General features: G+C 33.6%; 1 protein-coding gene across 7 annotated transcripts in view; it reads right to left on the minus strand.

Moving 5' to 3' along the window:
• Ankrd17 (ankyrin repeat domain 17) overlaps positions 1–14,930 on the minus strand; it is a 137,724-nt gene that overhangs the window by 104,258 nt on the left and 18,536 nt on the right. The window contains exon 1 of one of the 7 annotated variants that reach the window (XM_034509366.2): positions 2,476–2,607. The exons of 5 other annotated variants lie outside the window; for them this stretch is intronic. In XM_034509366.2, coding sequence (XP_034365257.1) covers positions 2,476–2,529 — 54 coding nt within the window. In that variant the 5' untranslated portion in view covers positions 2,530–2,607. Of the gene's footprint in view, positions 1–2,475; positions 2,608–14,930 lie in introns of those variants that run through there. One more of the 7 variants, XM_034509369.2, reaches the window with a different exon arrangement.

Here is a 14,930-nt window from a genome sequence, read left to right on the forward strand (position 1 = left end):
GATACATGTCTATACAAAACAAATATTAGATTAACAAAAGTATTTATATACTGGACGAAAGTTTATTATATTTCTAATAATTTTCTAGTATCTTGAGCATTATTAGTTCCTTTTACAGAAGTGTAGTATATACATATAAAATGTTTAAGACGTTAAAATGTGGTTTAAAAGTAAATCACAAGAAAAATTAAATTTAAAAACATAACCACAGTACTATGGATATATGTCTGTATTTCTGGTTTTAAGTTCTCTTTTTCTAAGATTTAATAAGAGACCCTTTGAAACTTATATGACTCAAAGGGTCAAGTTACAAACCAGAAAAATTGATATTTAATATAAATTTAAATATCTAATACAGTTTGATATTTTTAATAAATCTAAAGTGGCAAAGGCAGAAGCTACAATAGCACACTTAATGTTATTTACAATAAGATTGGCACTACTAGACAGGTACACTTCATTAGCCATTGTGAACATTTATAGTAAGTAAGCTCTTAAAAAAAAGAAAAAAGAAGCCAGAGGTTATTTCTCTGGAAAGTTCATTATAGAAGATCTGTCTACTTACTTACAATATTAAAGCACTTTTGAAAACTGTACCAATTCAGAGTTAGAAAATATATTCTTTGCCTATTTATTCTGGCCCTGTACCATTCTAAATACTTTCACTTTTGAAAATGTAATCCTCTTGTTACTTGAAAATTTTTCACATCCATTCTGCCAACTAAATTAAATTGTAGTATTTTAAACAGAAAACTTGTTAGAGTTTAATGCAACAGGTATAAAGAAACCAAATTAAAATAGGTGGGAAATTAGGATAAACAAAATTATAGTGACTTTAATAACTGATAATAGTGAATAAATAAATGATGCAACATCTAAACCTGGCATTTAATGGAGATAATTATAAGACACTGTTATGCCAGCAGGAAAGGATCTGTAAAGTACAAAACTCTTATCAAAGGGTTTTTTTCATAAGAAAATGAAAACATCAAAAATATTTTATAATCTTATATTTAAATGTCCTAAGAAAACTGTTAAATAAGTTTATCAAAGCTCCATGAATCACATTTCTACAAAATCCAAGCAAATCTTTTAAAGAACAAATTAAAAAGCACCACCAGCCCTTTAAAATCTAACTAGGTCTGCTTAAACTGGATTGCCAAAGAAGTCATGTGACCACTTGTATATGAATGTATATACCACTGTTTTACAGTAAATAATTTCACAGCATTTTAAAGGAAACTAACTAATAGGGTCAAAGCTAGGGGTGAAGTAGAGAAGAGAATAGAAATTAACTACACAATTCAACTTACACAATAAGGTTGGGGGGGCATGTTGGCAGGTGTCTGCAAGGAGGTAGTAATACAATGGAATCAGTTTTCATTCTGCAGAACCCTGAGACTAGCTGCAATGTCAGCTCCAGGCACACACTGAAAGACTCCAGAAAATGCTCATTGATCATGCAGCACTTTATAATGCGCATAGGCTTTTTTTTCTCCTCTTGGCCCCGCCTAGTTTCCCTTTGCAGCAGCTAGCTCCCAAGCCCTCTCCCCACAATGAAATCTCTCTTTTGAAGACAGTGAAATGGTAACAATTATCCTCACACCACCATAAAGCCTCGATATTTGAATAGCCAGGCTTTTTATTCCTTTTCTCAAAGAAGAGAAAGAAAAAACAGTGCCCACCACAATAACAACCCTGCATCCTCACAGATAAGGGTATGAGATTTACGTAAATACAGTTTTTGTTAGCATGCTATAACCAAGGCCATAATCAAGTACAGTTTCACTTTGGCACCTATTTCCTTGAACTGCTTTCTGTTCAAATAGTGTCATTTAAAAATAATATAATCAGAAAAAAATAATTTAAAATACTCATGGACTTAAATCATAGGAGATTTCAATATGCATTCTAGCATCAGAACTCAAATTTTAGGGTTTTTAAATTAAATTCCTAATTTATTTTACAGTAAAGTCACATGAAAAATGTAGGATTAGAGTGTAACACTTAAAATAAGCAATTACACTACCGGGCTAAAATAATACACAGGTTTTTTTTTTTTTTTTTTTTTTTTTTTTTTTTTTACGGGAAGTGCAAGCACAGCTTTAGGCTTAGATATGTAAATGAATTCTAAGACATATGATACTAAACCTACTTCAAGCTGCTTTGCAGACCCCACCTTCTAATGAGTTAATCTAAAGGTCACCACCAGCACAAGGCTTTTAATTAAGTCCAAACCCTCTCTCCCTTTTTTCTACCAAATGTATCTACAATTTATAAAACATGATGTTTAAACAGTTTAATAATCACGTGAACCAGATTGACACATCCTCACAGGAAATAAGGTCTGTCCGGATCTTGCTTTTATGCTCTGCCTCTCTGCTCTCTAATCTATTCATCTGTGAAACAATTCCAGCAGATAAGATTTCTTTGTTCAAATTTCAACTTTCATTTCATTTACAGACCTAACCCTACCTCAAGAATGTCTTCTAGCACATATGCTTCCATCTCAGCCGCTGTCTCCACCATGTTTTATCAAACTGCCATGTTTCTTACTGCACTATGATTAGATCATTGCCAGCAGGAACACTCCTCTGTGTCAGCAAGGGAACAGGAAATGGAATGTTCTATTACATGCCTAAAGCAGCTTAGCTGTTCACCAGCCAGGCATCTACCAAAAGAGCAGGGGGTGACTCATTCCGTATTCTTTAAAGACACAGAAGCTCTATTCGGAAGCAAACTTCTGTCAAGTAATTTCAATAGATATAAAGCTCACATTTTACTATTACAAATTATAAAATCCCAATTTTCCTAAAAGAATCTGTGTGTTTTTATTTTTTAAGCTACTTAACACGTTGGTTTCCTGCTTGAACAAAAGAGGTCCAAGTGGGTTACACAGCAATTTATCCTTTATAAAGTCTTACCACAGTGAGATTAATTGCTGTATTAAAGATGCAGAGGAGGCACGATAATGCTAAGTTAGGAATTTGGGACATCAAGCAAATGGATTATATAATATACGTAACTATCATACCTGACTTGTTTAAGGATGTAAGAATTATCTTAATGTAGACTACTACTTTGTATAAACTTATCTGTCTGCAAAATCCTGTAAGTACAAAATTAACATCTACTATATACTGCAGTATATATTCTTCTTTCTGGTAATGCCTTTAACTTTATTCATTAATCACAACAGTGTAGTTTTTCTAGTAATATAAATACTGTAAGGCACCTGGCACAATTACTGCATATCTGAAAGTATGTTAGGGGTAGCCAACATCAGGTTTCTTCCTAACAAGTCTATATGAGATGAAGAGAGATAAAGTATCTATTGTATAATATAAGAAAGACACCTTTACTGTGGCAGGCGACATACGAATTTTGGCTTAAAAAAAACAAAACAAAACAGAAAACATGTCATTTAGCCCTCATAATAAGCCAGCTATGTGACAGTAACTTTTACTAGTAAGTACTGTGGGTTTACTATACACCATTGTAGTGTCTTTGTGTCTATTAACTCACATAATTTCCACTGTCTTAAAAGATGCTATTATAATACCACTTTATAAAGATGTGGAAAGTAAAGCATAGAATACAAGCTGCTTGACCAATTATTCCTAGCTAAACTGACTTGGCTGAGGAACTAAAACTGGTGAATCAAGGTTCTGGATTTTATTCTCAGAATCAGCTATTGAAGCCTTTCTGTAGACAATATTATTTACATTTTATCAACAAGGAAACAATGCCTCAGACCAGGCACAGAATTATATATATATAAAAAAAACCCCACATACACAAAACCACATTTCATCTATAACTGTGGGACTAAGTGAAGCTAGTGGCAAATGAGTAGTGTCAAACCCTGCTGCCCTTGGCCCACATGCAACGAATTTATGTATGGCACTGCTACTTGGCAGCTTCTCCAAACCATCTCCCTGTTGGAACACAGCACAAAGTAAAACCAGCAATCTGAATTTCATTACCTCCTACCTTCAAGGTCAACTTTAAGCTTTCTTTAAGCAATCTTTAAGCTTCAAATAAACTTCATCTTCAAACCAAAGGGCAAACTTTCTCTCCCTAAGAACTTCAGTATCAGATATGTTGGAACTCAAGTATTCGCTGGTTAGAACATTCATTCTTTTTTCTCATCAGCCAGGAAAAGGCTTCTCAAATATTTTATTTGAAAACAAATAGGTTCCTCCAAAACTCAAACCAAATACTCACTCTGGGGCTAGCAGATAGCTCAGTGGGTAAAAGCTGTACAGGCCTAGGCCTGAAACCACAGAAAGAGGGAAGGAGAGAATCAACTGTACAAACTTCAGTATGAACAGAATACACATTCCAAATGTTCTGTAAGATTTTGTTATACATCAAAATATTTATTTTCCATTAACTTTCCTTTCTAAGCCATCTTGCTAATATAAACTCAATGTTAAAGCAAGCAAAATACTACGAACCTTCAGTTCAACTTTATTTTATAGGGGAAAAAAAAATCTCTTGTCAGTTGTTCAGAAAAGATTACAACAAAAAGACCATTTTCCCCCCAATGGAAGAGATATTAAAGTAAATAACATGACAAGACACACAACTAAAAATACATAAAATAATTTACAAAACAAATCTTCAAAATATTTACTTAAGTAAAATTCAACCGTTCTGTAGTTTCACATTAAAAGGGAAAGGAAGTTTACTACAGAATTGGTTTCCTTAACAGGGGGAAAAAAAAACAAAAACAACAAAAAAAAAAACAGCTAAGACTGAGAGTACACACAAATGGGTTAATTAGCCAGGACACCATTTTGAATATTTATGTGTTTCCCTATTTACTTATTTTTGGTGGTAGCAATCAAACCTGGTGAGATTTCAAAATCCACATTTTCAAAAAGAAATACACTATAAAAATGTAACCCACAGAAAAACATACTAAGAAAAAGAATTCACTTCTCAAAACATATTGAGTTTTCCCCCTACATTATCAGATAATGTCGTACATTATCAACTACATTGTATATGTGTACATTATCAACTACACTGTATGTCAGTTTAGAGACATAGTCAAAATACCAATTATATAATAGCCTAGCTAAGCATAAGTGAAAGATCATAAAGACATAGAAAAATAACTTAGTGAAAATGTTTACAAAATACAGTAAGATTTTTCTGAAAGAACACTTTATAAAATATCAGTGTATTATCTGCTTTACCTTATATCTGTCCTAATCTGGTTATGCCATAAAATGATTAAAGAGTCTAGATATATATCTATACTAATAATCACAGTAATATTCTTTTAATTACCATTAAGTTATTTTCTCTTCTACTAGCTACTGTCTTTCCGTACAAAGTAATATATATACATAGGAAACACTAATATATAACAAAAGGCATCACAGGACTGAAGATGAAGCCCATTGGCAGGAAACTGACCATGTATATGCAAGACCCTGAGTTTTGTCAGTGCCACAAAAATAGAATTAAAAAGCAGACAAAAGTAAACCTCTTATCATCCTTAAGAGGTGCAACCAATTTAGTATATACACACCTTAGTGTAAGACTATTTTTACACAAATGGAAACATGTTATGCATAGTTATCCCTGTTTCTATAGGTTCTGCTCCCATGGATTCTATCCATACCAAACAGAAAAATGACAAAATGGCATCTGTACAACCATTCACACAACATGCATACAATGTATCTAAGTAATCTAAGGATGACTTAAGTAGGCAGACGAGGGGGGACAAAGAGCAAAATCTGATTGGAAGGAATTGTCTGAAGGACCATCAGATTTTGTACATGGAAAGGAAAAAAACTGTCACTGACTCACAGGTAGCTGTTTATTTTTTGTAGGTCTGGAGAAAGATAATGTTTATAATAGAGTCCAAATCTTGAAAGGCAGCAACAGAACCTTCATATCTTTCTTCTCAACTGAATTGTTCAAGTTAGCATTCAGTCACATTCATTTTCCTACTGAAGCTGCTTTTAACCTTTTAGAACATGTACAAGAAGCCACACAAAAGTTATACACCTATATAAATTTTATATAAGGGACTGAAGTGTTATGGTCTCAGTTCTCCAAACCACACTGGACTGTGTACGCAAACTGTATGTCAAACAACCTGTTTAAAAGAAATAGTCTACAACATATGTTTCAACTAGCACATGTAAAATCTATTTTTGACAACTGTTCTAATTTCCAATAAAAACAACACTGCAACGTATTTCAGTCCACTACTGAAAGGCATTTAAACTATCCATAACAGCTCACAACACTATATTTAACAGCCTTCAGTATAGTCTCTGTATATGCCAGAATATAACTATAGTAACTTTCTAAAGAGACATTTGTATAAAAATGTTACTGTATTAAACCCAGAGAGTGATGCTATTTCTCTATAATACAAAGTATTACTAACACAAATCTATTGTAAATCTTAGCTCTGAAACCAGCATTATTCATAAAAGTATCTTGGCTTATACTAAAAGCTGAGAAGTTACACCTTCATATCTTTAACTTCTTCCCTTTATAAAAAAATATTCTTGCTATATTAATTTCAATTAATTACTGTTTAAAATGCTACAAGTCTATCCAAATGTAAGCATCTGGAGAATAGAAGAATCTGACCTGTAAAAATGTAATCTACTTCTGTTACAATGCAAATTGCATCCAAGGTTTGGTGCTGGTGCTTTCTTAACTTGAAGTCATAAATAGATGTCTCTGAAAGAATTCAATATACTAAAATACTAGAAACTTCATGAAACATTTGGGTAGATTCTTATTAAGCAAAATATGGTTAAATGCATTAACTTATGTCTTCTGATTTACTTTCTAATTATTGTGGAGATTTTTGTTTTTAGAGTCAAAGTCTCACTGTGTAGTCCAGGATAACAGAGAACTTAAGCAGCCCAGTCTAATCTAGAATTCCTCTTATTATTGCCTCAGCTTCTCAAGTGCTGGGCTTACTGGCATCCACCACCACAGACAGCTAAATTATTTATTTTCAAAGGAGAAATTTTAACATAATCTTTCCACATATACTAAGAGGAAGAATGGCAACATTAAAAAGTGTTTGAGGGCTGGAGAGATGGCTCAGGGGTTAAGAGCACTGACTGCTCTTGCAGAGGTTCCGAGTTTAATTCCCAGCAACCACATGGTGGCTCACCACCATCTGTAATAGGATCTGATGCCCTCTTCTGGTGTGTCTGAAGATAGCAATAATGTACTCAGGTGTGTATATGTAATAAATAAATCTTTTTTAAAAAAGCATTTGCATCTTCTGTTTCAGTATGTTTGAGATAGTCTTGTACAGCACTGGCATATGAGCTGGCATACACAATGTTCTGTGGCTAGGAGACTGTGGATACTCCTGTTTTCATCCCCCCCAACCCCCAGCCCTCCATAGAGTGCATGGTATCACTACTACTAAAAGAGCTTTAACAACACGGAGCACTATGTAATGTCTACCTGTGTTCTAACTTATATCCTATATCTGAGAATATATTCTAAATATGACAAAGACTATGTTCTCTCTATATTAAATATGTTTAAAAGACAATTTTACCATCTAAATATAATTCTTCTCAGGCTCATATAAAACCCCCAAGCCAAAGTAACTTTTGTTTTGTTTGTTTGTTGGAAGCTGGGCCTCACTATGTAAGCCTGACTGGCCTAAAGCCTAGTAACTTTCTTTTTAAATATCATCGCTAACAGTTTGAGCATTCATTCATACATTTACTGAGTGAGTACTTACCAGGTTTTAAGGTCTATACTACACACTAGATAAAGAATGATTTTTTTTAAAGTGTATTTCATAAATTCATAATCTACATGAACCCCATCTATAGGATTCCTGGCCAAGTTTATCATCTGTCTAAAATATTCATCATTTTTTTCTCATTACAGTCCCTTTCTATTCTTCCCAAATCCAACTAATAGATAAAACATAAAATTCAACTTAGAACAGCACAGAAGAGAACTATTATTTTTAAATACCATATATTTCAAACTAGATGTGTCCTGTATACTGAATATCTAAACTTAAACAACATAGTAAGCATTGAAGTATAAATAACAAAGCTGGTGCCCCCAGCACATCTGAAGTAATAGCTGTGTTTGCTGACACTTGCTATTTGTTACCTCTACTCATGACAGGTAGATCACAACATGAATTCATTATTTTTCTAGTATTCACACAATAGGATCTATGTATATATAAAACTGACAAAATAATTTTTAAGTTCAATCCACTTTTCAAATTTCTTAGTACTGTACAAGATCGTCAAATAAAATTACAGGCACAATAGAAATTAATTATTTCAATGTTTTATGTTTTAAAAAAGCTAAATCAACTGATGGTCTAGTACTTTTATTCTAGCTAGCAATGTACTAACTATCCCCTGATCTAAAGCAACCATTAACTAACAAAGAAAAATCAGACACGAACGTCCTTACCCACATACATAAGCTGGAAGTGACCTGGGGATATACACTTAAATTCTAAGGGAAAAAAAATCTTAAAGCCAGAGGTATGAAGAATTGAGATGTAAAAACTCCTAAGATGCTCAGGGACTCCTTTTGCTGTCACTAGCTCTCTTCCTCTGACTCCTTGCTGGCCTGGGTTCCCAAATATTGATGTCCAATTAGTATGGTGTCAAGATATGTTGCCTTTATGCTAATTCTCGCCTAAACTATCTTAACAAACTTTGAATGGTTGACCTGCAAGCAATTACTTCAATACTGAGACTTTCTTTTCAAACTCACAATTCAATGTATTAACAAACACTGTCTCTAGGGCTTGACTAGAAACTATAAAAAGGGGCATTATCCCCTTGAGGGGTCACTACAGAATTGTCACATGAAGAAAACTCAGCTTTAGTGTTTCTACTTCTTCATCAGTATGCAACTTCTCAATGATCACTCTTCTAAACCACTGGCCTATATTTTTAAGAAAATGATTCTTTTAAGTGTACATCCTCTCAATCAGGAGGATGTAGCTTTCAGCTACTGCTTCAATGCCATGCATGCTGCCACACTCCCTGCCTTGATGATGGACTAAGCCTCTGAAACTGTAAGCAAGTCCACAATTAAATACTTTGTTTTGTAAGAGTTGCCTTCATCATGGTAACTCTTCACAGCAACCAAACAGTAACCAAGACTGATATCATTAATCAACACTGTGAGAAAGGAACTTTAAAAAAATATTAGGTCATTTATGTAAGTCTACTAATTTTAAAGAAAATTTTCATGAATATCAATAAAATAGAGTTATGACTTCATAGGTGGCTAAGACTATGACACAATGGCTGTGCACTTTATTAATTGTAACTCAGCTTTCCATGTAGCTCTTTATCCAGAGAGAGGACAAAGGCTAATTCTCACATGGGGTTTTTCTCTCCTGGATGATCAAAGAAAAATAAAGGATGATGGATAGTGATTTAATTTTTTTTTAAATCAGGTGCTAGAAAGATGGCTCAGTGGCTACAAGTGTTTACTGCTCAATCATGGGACCACAGATCTCAGCACCCACATTGGGTAGTTGACAAATGCCTGAAACTCCAGCTCCAGGGGATCGGACATCCTCCTCGGAGCCTTTTTGGACACCTGCATGTATACATGAACACATAGACACATACAAACACCTAATTAAAGTAAGTCTTGAAAAATTAAAGTAAAAATAAAATTTACTCATTGGCTCTGGTAAGATGATTTGCTGGGCAAGACATCAGACTTGCACTCTATCCCTGTAATTCATGGGCCTGAAGAACTAGCTTCTCTAAGTTATCTTCTAACATCTATACCCATACTATGGCAGGAATGCACTCACATATAGACCCATACAACATAAATAAATAAAACACTTGAATCAACTATAGCATCTCAAATGTTATATGGCAACCTCTCCCAAATGGAAATTTCTGCAGTTGCTTGACATAATTACTGGGGGCTGAGGTAAGGAAACAGTTGATCACAACCTTAAAACGGTAAAATGAATTGTTCTGGACCAAAAAGAATCATCCAAACTTCATTCCAGAATTCCATATATGGATTAAGTTGAAAATGAGTTAGCAAGTAACATGTAAGACCATATATTAAATCATCTATGTAAAGTATCTTCATTCTTTGGAGCCCACCTTCTTAATCTGTGAATCACCCATCCTAGGTCACGTAAATGAACGTCTGGATTGAAGGGGGAAAAAAGGCAATACTAAACAGTTTCTGAAACATCAAAATTCTAAGGAAAAAAACAACAAGAAGAAAAAATAGGCATGGTGGTACTAGTAATTCCACCACTTAGTTGGTAATCTAGCACAACTTTGTTAAATTTGAGACCAGCCTGGTCTACAGAGCCAATTCCAAGCCAGCCAGTTATATGGTAAAGATGGTCTCAAAAGAACAAGCTTCTAAATGCACAACAACAAAAATTTTAAAAAAAATTCAGAATGAATCCAATGTGCTTCTGACAGTTTTCAACCATGTTGTCTACATAACTTCACTGCAGCCCTTGATTCTGAATATAACATAAAACTTAAAGTGATAATGATTCAAGATTATTGTATACATTTTTAATTAAAGTGTTTTTACTGTACATACAGTTTTTTTAACTTATAAAATACTTATATATGGGTCATTCTTCAGCATATATTGAATTAGTACTTTTGGGTAATACTGCAATGTAACTGAGTTGCCAAGGGGTGTTGGGGTGTCATATGAAAACATTAATGATTCTGATTCTGGATTAGAGCAGAATTTTCGAAGATTTCTGAGGTGGTCGTAGACATATTTTTGCCATTCTGTGTTCTTCATTTACACAAAACTGCTTTCCAGCACTGATGACTATAAAAATCAATGCATCAGTGTAATCTTTAAAATGCTGAAAATACCATGTCCTACAATATCAAATATTCAGCCAAGATTCAATCTCTTTTGTATAAATAAGCAGATCCACCATACTAGTATGTAAATTAGCCTTCATCTTTAAAAAATGATGAACATACATATACCAAAGGAATCAATAAATGCTTTATCTGTATGTATACCTATTTTGTATATCTATATATCCAGGTGATGTGAAAATCTTCAACAGAAAAGGGGTCCTAAGGGGAAAAGTTAAAAAACTCCAATTTAAAGACACCTTGTTAAAAATAAAAAGTTCATTAGAATGAACATGAAGAAAATAAGATTAAATAATAATCTGCCTCAAACCAGGAAGTACCAAAGAAGGATTCTAAAATAAGATGCTAGCTCAATTTCAAATTATAAATCCAGGAGAAATAATGCTAGGGAACAAAATGCAAAGACAATGAGTTACTTCAAAATTAAATGCAACATTAAGTACAATATTTATAAAGTACTCAGATTTTAAAGATATTAGAATCAAACTACTTTTCTTATATTCTTTAATTAAAATCATCATAAAAACTTCTGTGGGAGCCTCAGTGGTTAAGAGCTCTGCTTTCTTCTAGAGGATCTAGTTCAATTCCCTACAACCACATAGTAGCTCACAGCTTTTTTAAGCCCAGTTCCAAGGGATCTGATGTCATCTTCTAGCCTCCATGGACACCAAGCATACTAATGGTACACAGATACACATGTAAGCAAAGCAGAATAGGTAGGTTGGTAGGCAGGCAGGCAGGCATGCAGGCAGACATAACTCAAGCCTAACAACTAACTAAACTTCTGCTACAGTATTAGGACAGACTCTAGTATTTCATTAAGGCATATATAAACCTTAACACTGCCCATTTACTTAAGCAAGGCTGTTCTTCTGGGCCCCGTGGGAAAAAAAAATTAACGTTCTCATGCAAATACAAAAGCACTACAATACTAAGTCTGTATTTAGGTCTTGGTATAAAAGACAAGAGAGTCTGGCTAAGGCTAAGGTATGTAAGAACTTCCTGATACCAAGGCACATTAACAACTTAAAGCATATTACTAGGAGAATCCAGGAACTACTGGAGATAGACAGCTAAAATGAGTGGTAAAGGAGATCTTGGACTGTAAAGCAGTTGTGTGGAGGCAAACTAAAGTAAATGTGAAAGTGAGAAGAGTCCACAAAGTGAGGATTCCATGTTAAAGGGTCTGAGGTTAAGAAAACAGCTCACTCAGAGCCAGCAATATGCCTCACTGAATGGCAAGCCTAACAAGTTATTACTATGCCTAACAACTTTAGTTCCCTAGAACTACATAGTGAAAGAAAAGAACTGAATCCCACAAGTGTCATGGTCCATAGCCAACCTCGCACATACCAAATAAATAGATACATAAATGCAGTTTTAAAACAATTTTAAACAAAGTATCATGTTCACATCTTTGTTTTTTATACTTGGCCATTTCATCCATTGCTAAGCCCACAGCAAAAAAGGTCATAAAAATATAATTTGCTAACTTATTAACCATAGAAAAATTAACAGTATGATTATTAAAATTTTAAAGTTCTAAAGTTAATATATATCATATATACACATATATACATATATACACATATATACATATATTCCATTTAAATTCTAAAGACCTAGTAAATCCAGAATATAATCTTGTTTAAACCAAATAACTAACATTTTGTGGACTCCTAATTATAGCATGCTTGTAATATCATAGCCACTTGAAATAGTACACATACATTTTATTGGGAATATATAAATTCAAGTAACAGCATTAAATAAAATTGGAAAAGAAAAAAAATTAAATAAAATTGAAAAAGAGAGTTCTAAATAAATATTTTTAAAAATTAGTCAAAGGCGCACAATATGGCTCAGGATAAAAGCACTTATCCCTGATGGTCTAAGTTCAATTCCTAGGACTTACATGTAAAAGAGAAGTAGCACCTGCAAGATGTCCCTAAACTCCATGTGTGCCACGGCAAACATACACAAATAAATGTAATAAAAACTTTTTAAATAGCCAAGTATCTTAAATAATAACTATGGTTTTCACAAGGTTCTCTAAAATTTTTTACCTTTGAACTTTTAACAATTTACAGAAACACTAATAAATTCACAAGGTTTCATTTACAATCATTTACTACTTTTTTTTTAAAAAACAAAAAGTTTAACAAATCTCCTTTTGTTTGAGGATCTGAAAGTTTCAGCCACCATGTCATACTTACCTGGCAGCATGGCCATTCTTCCCAATTTACATTTTGAGAACTTACAATACCAGGTTATCTACAGGGTATGTATTTTTATAGGATGTTTAAAAATAGTGTAAAGACAAGTATCTGATTTACTGATCACCTTCACAATTTATAAATTCAACCTTAAGATCAGTTACACAAATATTCTCAAGATGGAGGTCAGGGAACCAACAGGATGAAAGAGCAGAACGCAATGAACAAGGCATTGAAAAGTCTGGTAAGGAGTAGGTCTTACACCTAAAGTAGACTAAGAAGCCATCCTTAGAGATCTGAAAGAAGACTCAGATGAGAGACAGAATAATTTCCTGGATTCTGCAATTTATACAAAAACCCATTTTTAAAGCAACTCATAGGAAAGAGGCAGTAGAGCAAAGACATTAAGAAAGCCAATTTTTAGTGGATACTGTCCATATACCAATTCTACCATTTACTCTAACCTCAAGAAAATCACTTCTATGTCTTGATTTTTTTTCAACTACATGATGAGTGATAAGCCCTACCATTATGGAATATACATAAAGCAATCAAAACTCTGCCTAGGACTTAGTAAGCACTATGTTTTTGGCTTACTACTAAATATGCAGAGAAGTGATCAGTCAATGGAATTCTCTCCAAACAAATTACAGTTTCAAAAGTTTTATGTTGGCATGAATAATAAAGTGACAATTAAAAAACAGACCCATGGGGCCAACAAGATGCTCAGTAGTAGATAAAGGTGCTGGCTGGACATGCAGGTCTGCTCTAAGTTTGATCCCTGGAACCCACATAAAGGCAGAGAAAATGGACCCTACAAAATGTCCTGCTCTCTCTCTCTACACACACACACACACACACACACACACACACACACACACACACTTTTTCACATGTAGAATCTGATACCAATTAAGAAGAAAGCATCAGGGACTATTTTTTAAATATATCCATTTATGCAAAAACAAACTTTTGATTCCATAAATGTTATATATACACCTGTAAGAAAATGTAGAGGAAAAGACACAAAATAAAGCTTAAAAACATACCTGATATAGAAGAAAAAATTTCAATTATTCTCTACTTTACTCTACTGTTTTAAGCTTTCAGTCAACATTTACTATGTAACTTAGCAAAGAAAATTAATATACCTTTAAGATTACAACAACATAAAATTGAATACTACCAACAATGTTATGTTTCTGGTACAAACTTCTAAAAGGTTTTCTTTGAAGGATGCTGTTCTATTCCCTCAACAGAAAGAAGCATATCCACTTTAGATCTTAGGGAAGTTCTAGTCTCATTATTCCATTAAGTATAACTGTGAGTTTTCAACCATTTACAGTTTATCTGAAATATATACAGATGGCCTGCAGAGTTCAGTGTTAGTGCTTGCCTAGCATTTAAATTCAATATTTAATTGAATATTGGCTTTAAATTCAGTATTTAACGTGAGTACAAAAAAATAGAATACTTTAAAATAACACTGGAAAAAAAAAAAAAAAAACTTAGACAAGACCAGAGCAACGGTCGAGAGAACTACAAAATAGGCACTATCTATCTTGCACTCAGTAGGTCCACAGCCAATCTACCACAGTTCTCATCCTGTGGGTTAGGAGCCCATTGGGGTCACACATCAGATCTCCTGCATGTTAGGTATTTACATTAAGATTTATAACAATAGCAAAATTACAGTTATGAATTAGCTACTAAATAATCTGATGGCTGGGGCTAACCACACATGAAGAACTATGTTAAAGGTAGTCACAGCATTAGAAAGGTTAAGAACCACTGATCTAGATGAAACCAATGACAACAA

Source organism: Arvicanthis niloticus, chromosome 7 (assembly GCF_011762505.2).
Source record: "Arvicanthis niloticus isolate mArvNil1 chromosome 7, mArvNil1.pat.X, whole genome shotgun sequence".
NCBI lineage: Eukaryota > Metazoa > Chordata > Mammalia > Rodentia > Muridae > Arvicanthis > Arvicanthis niloticus.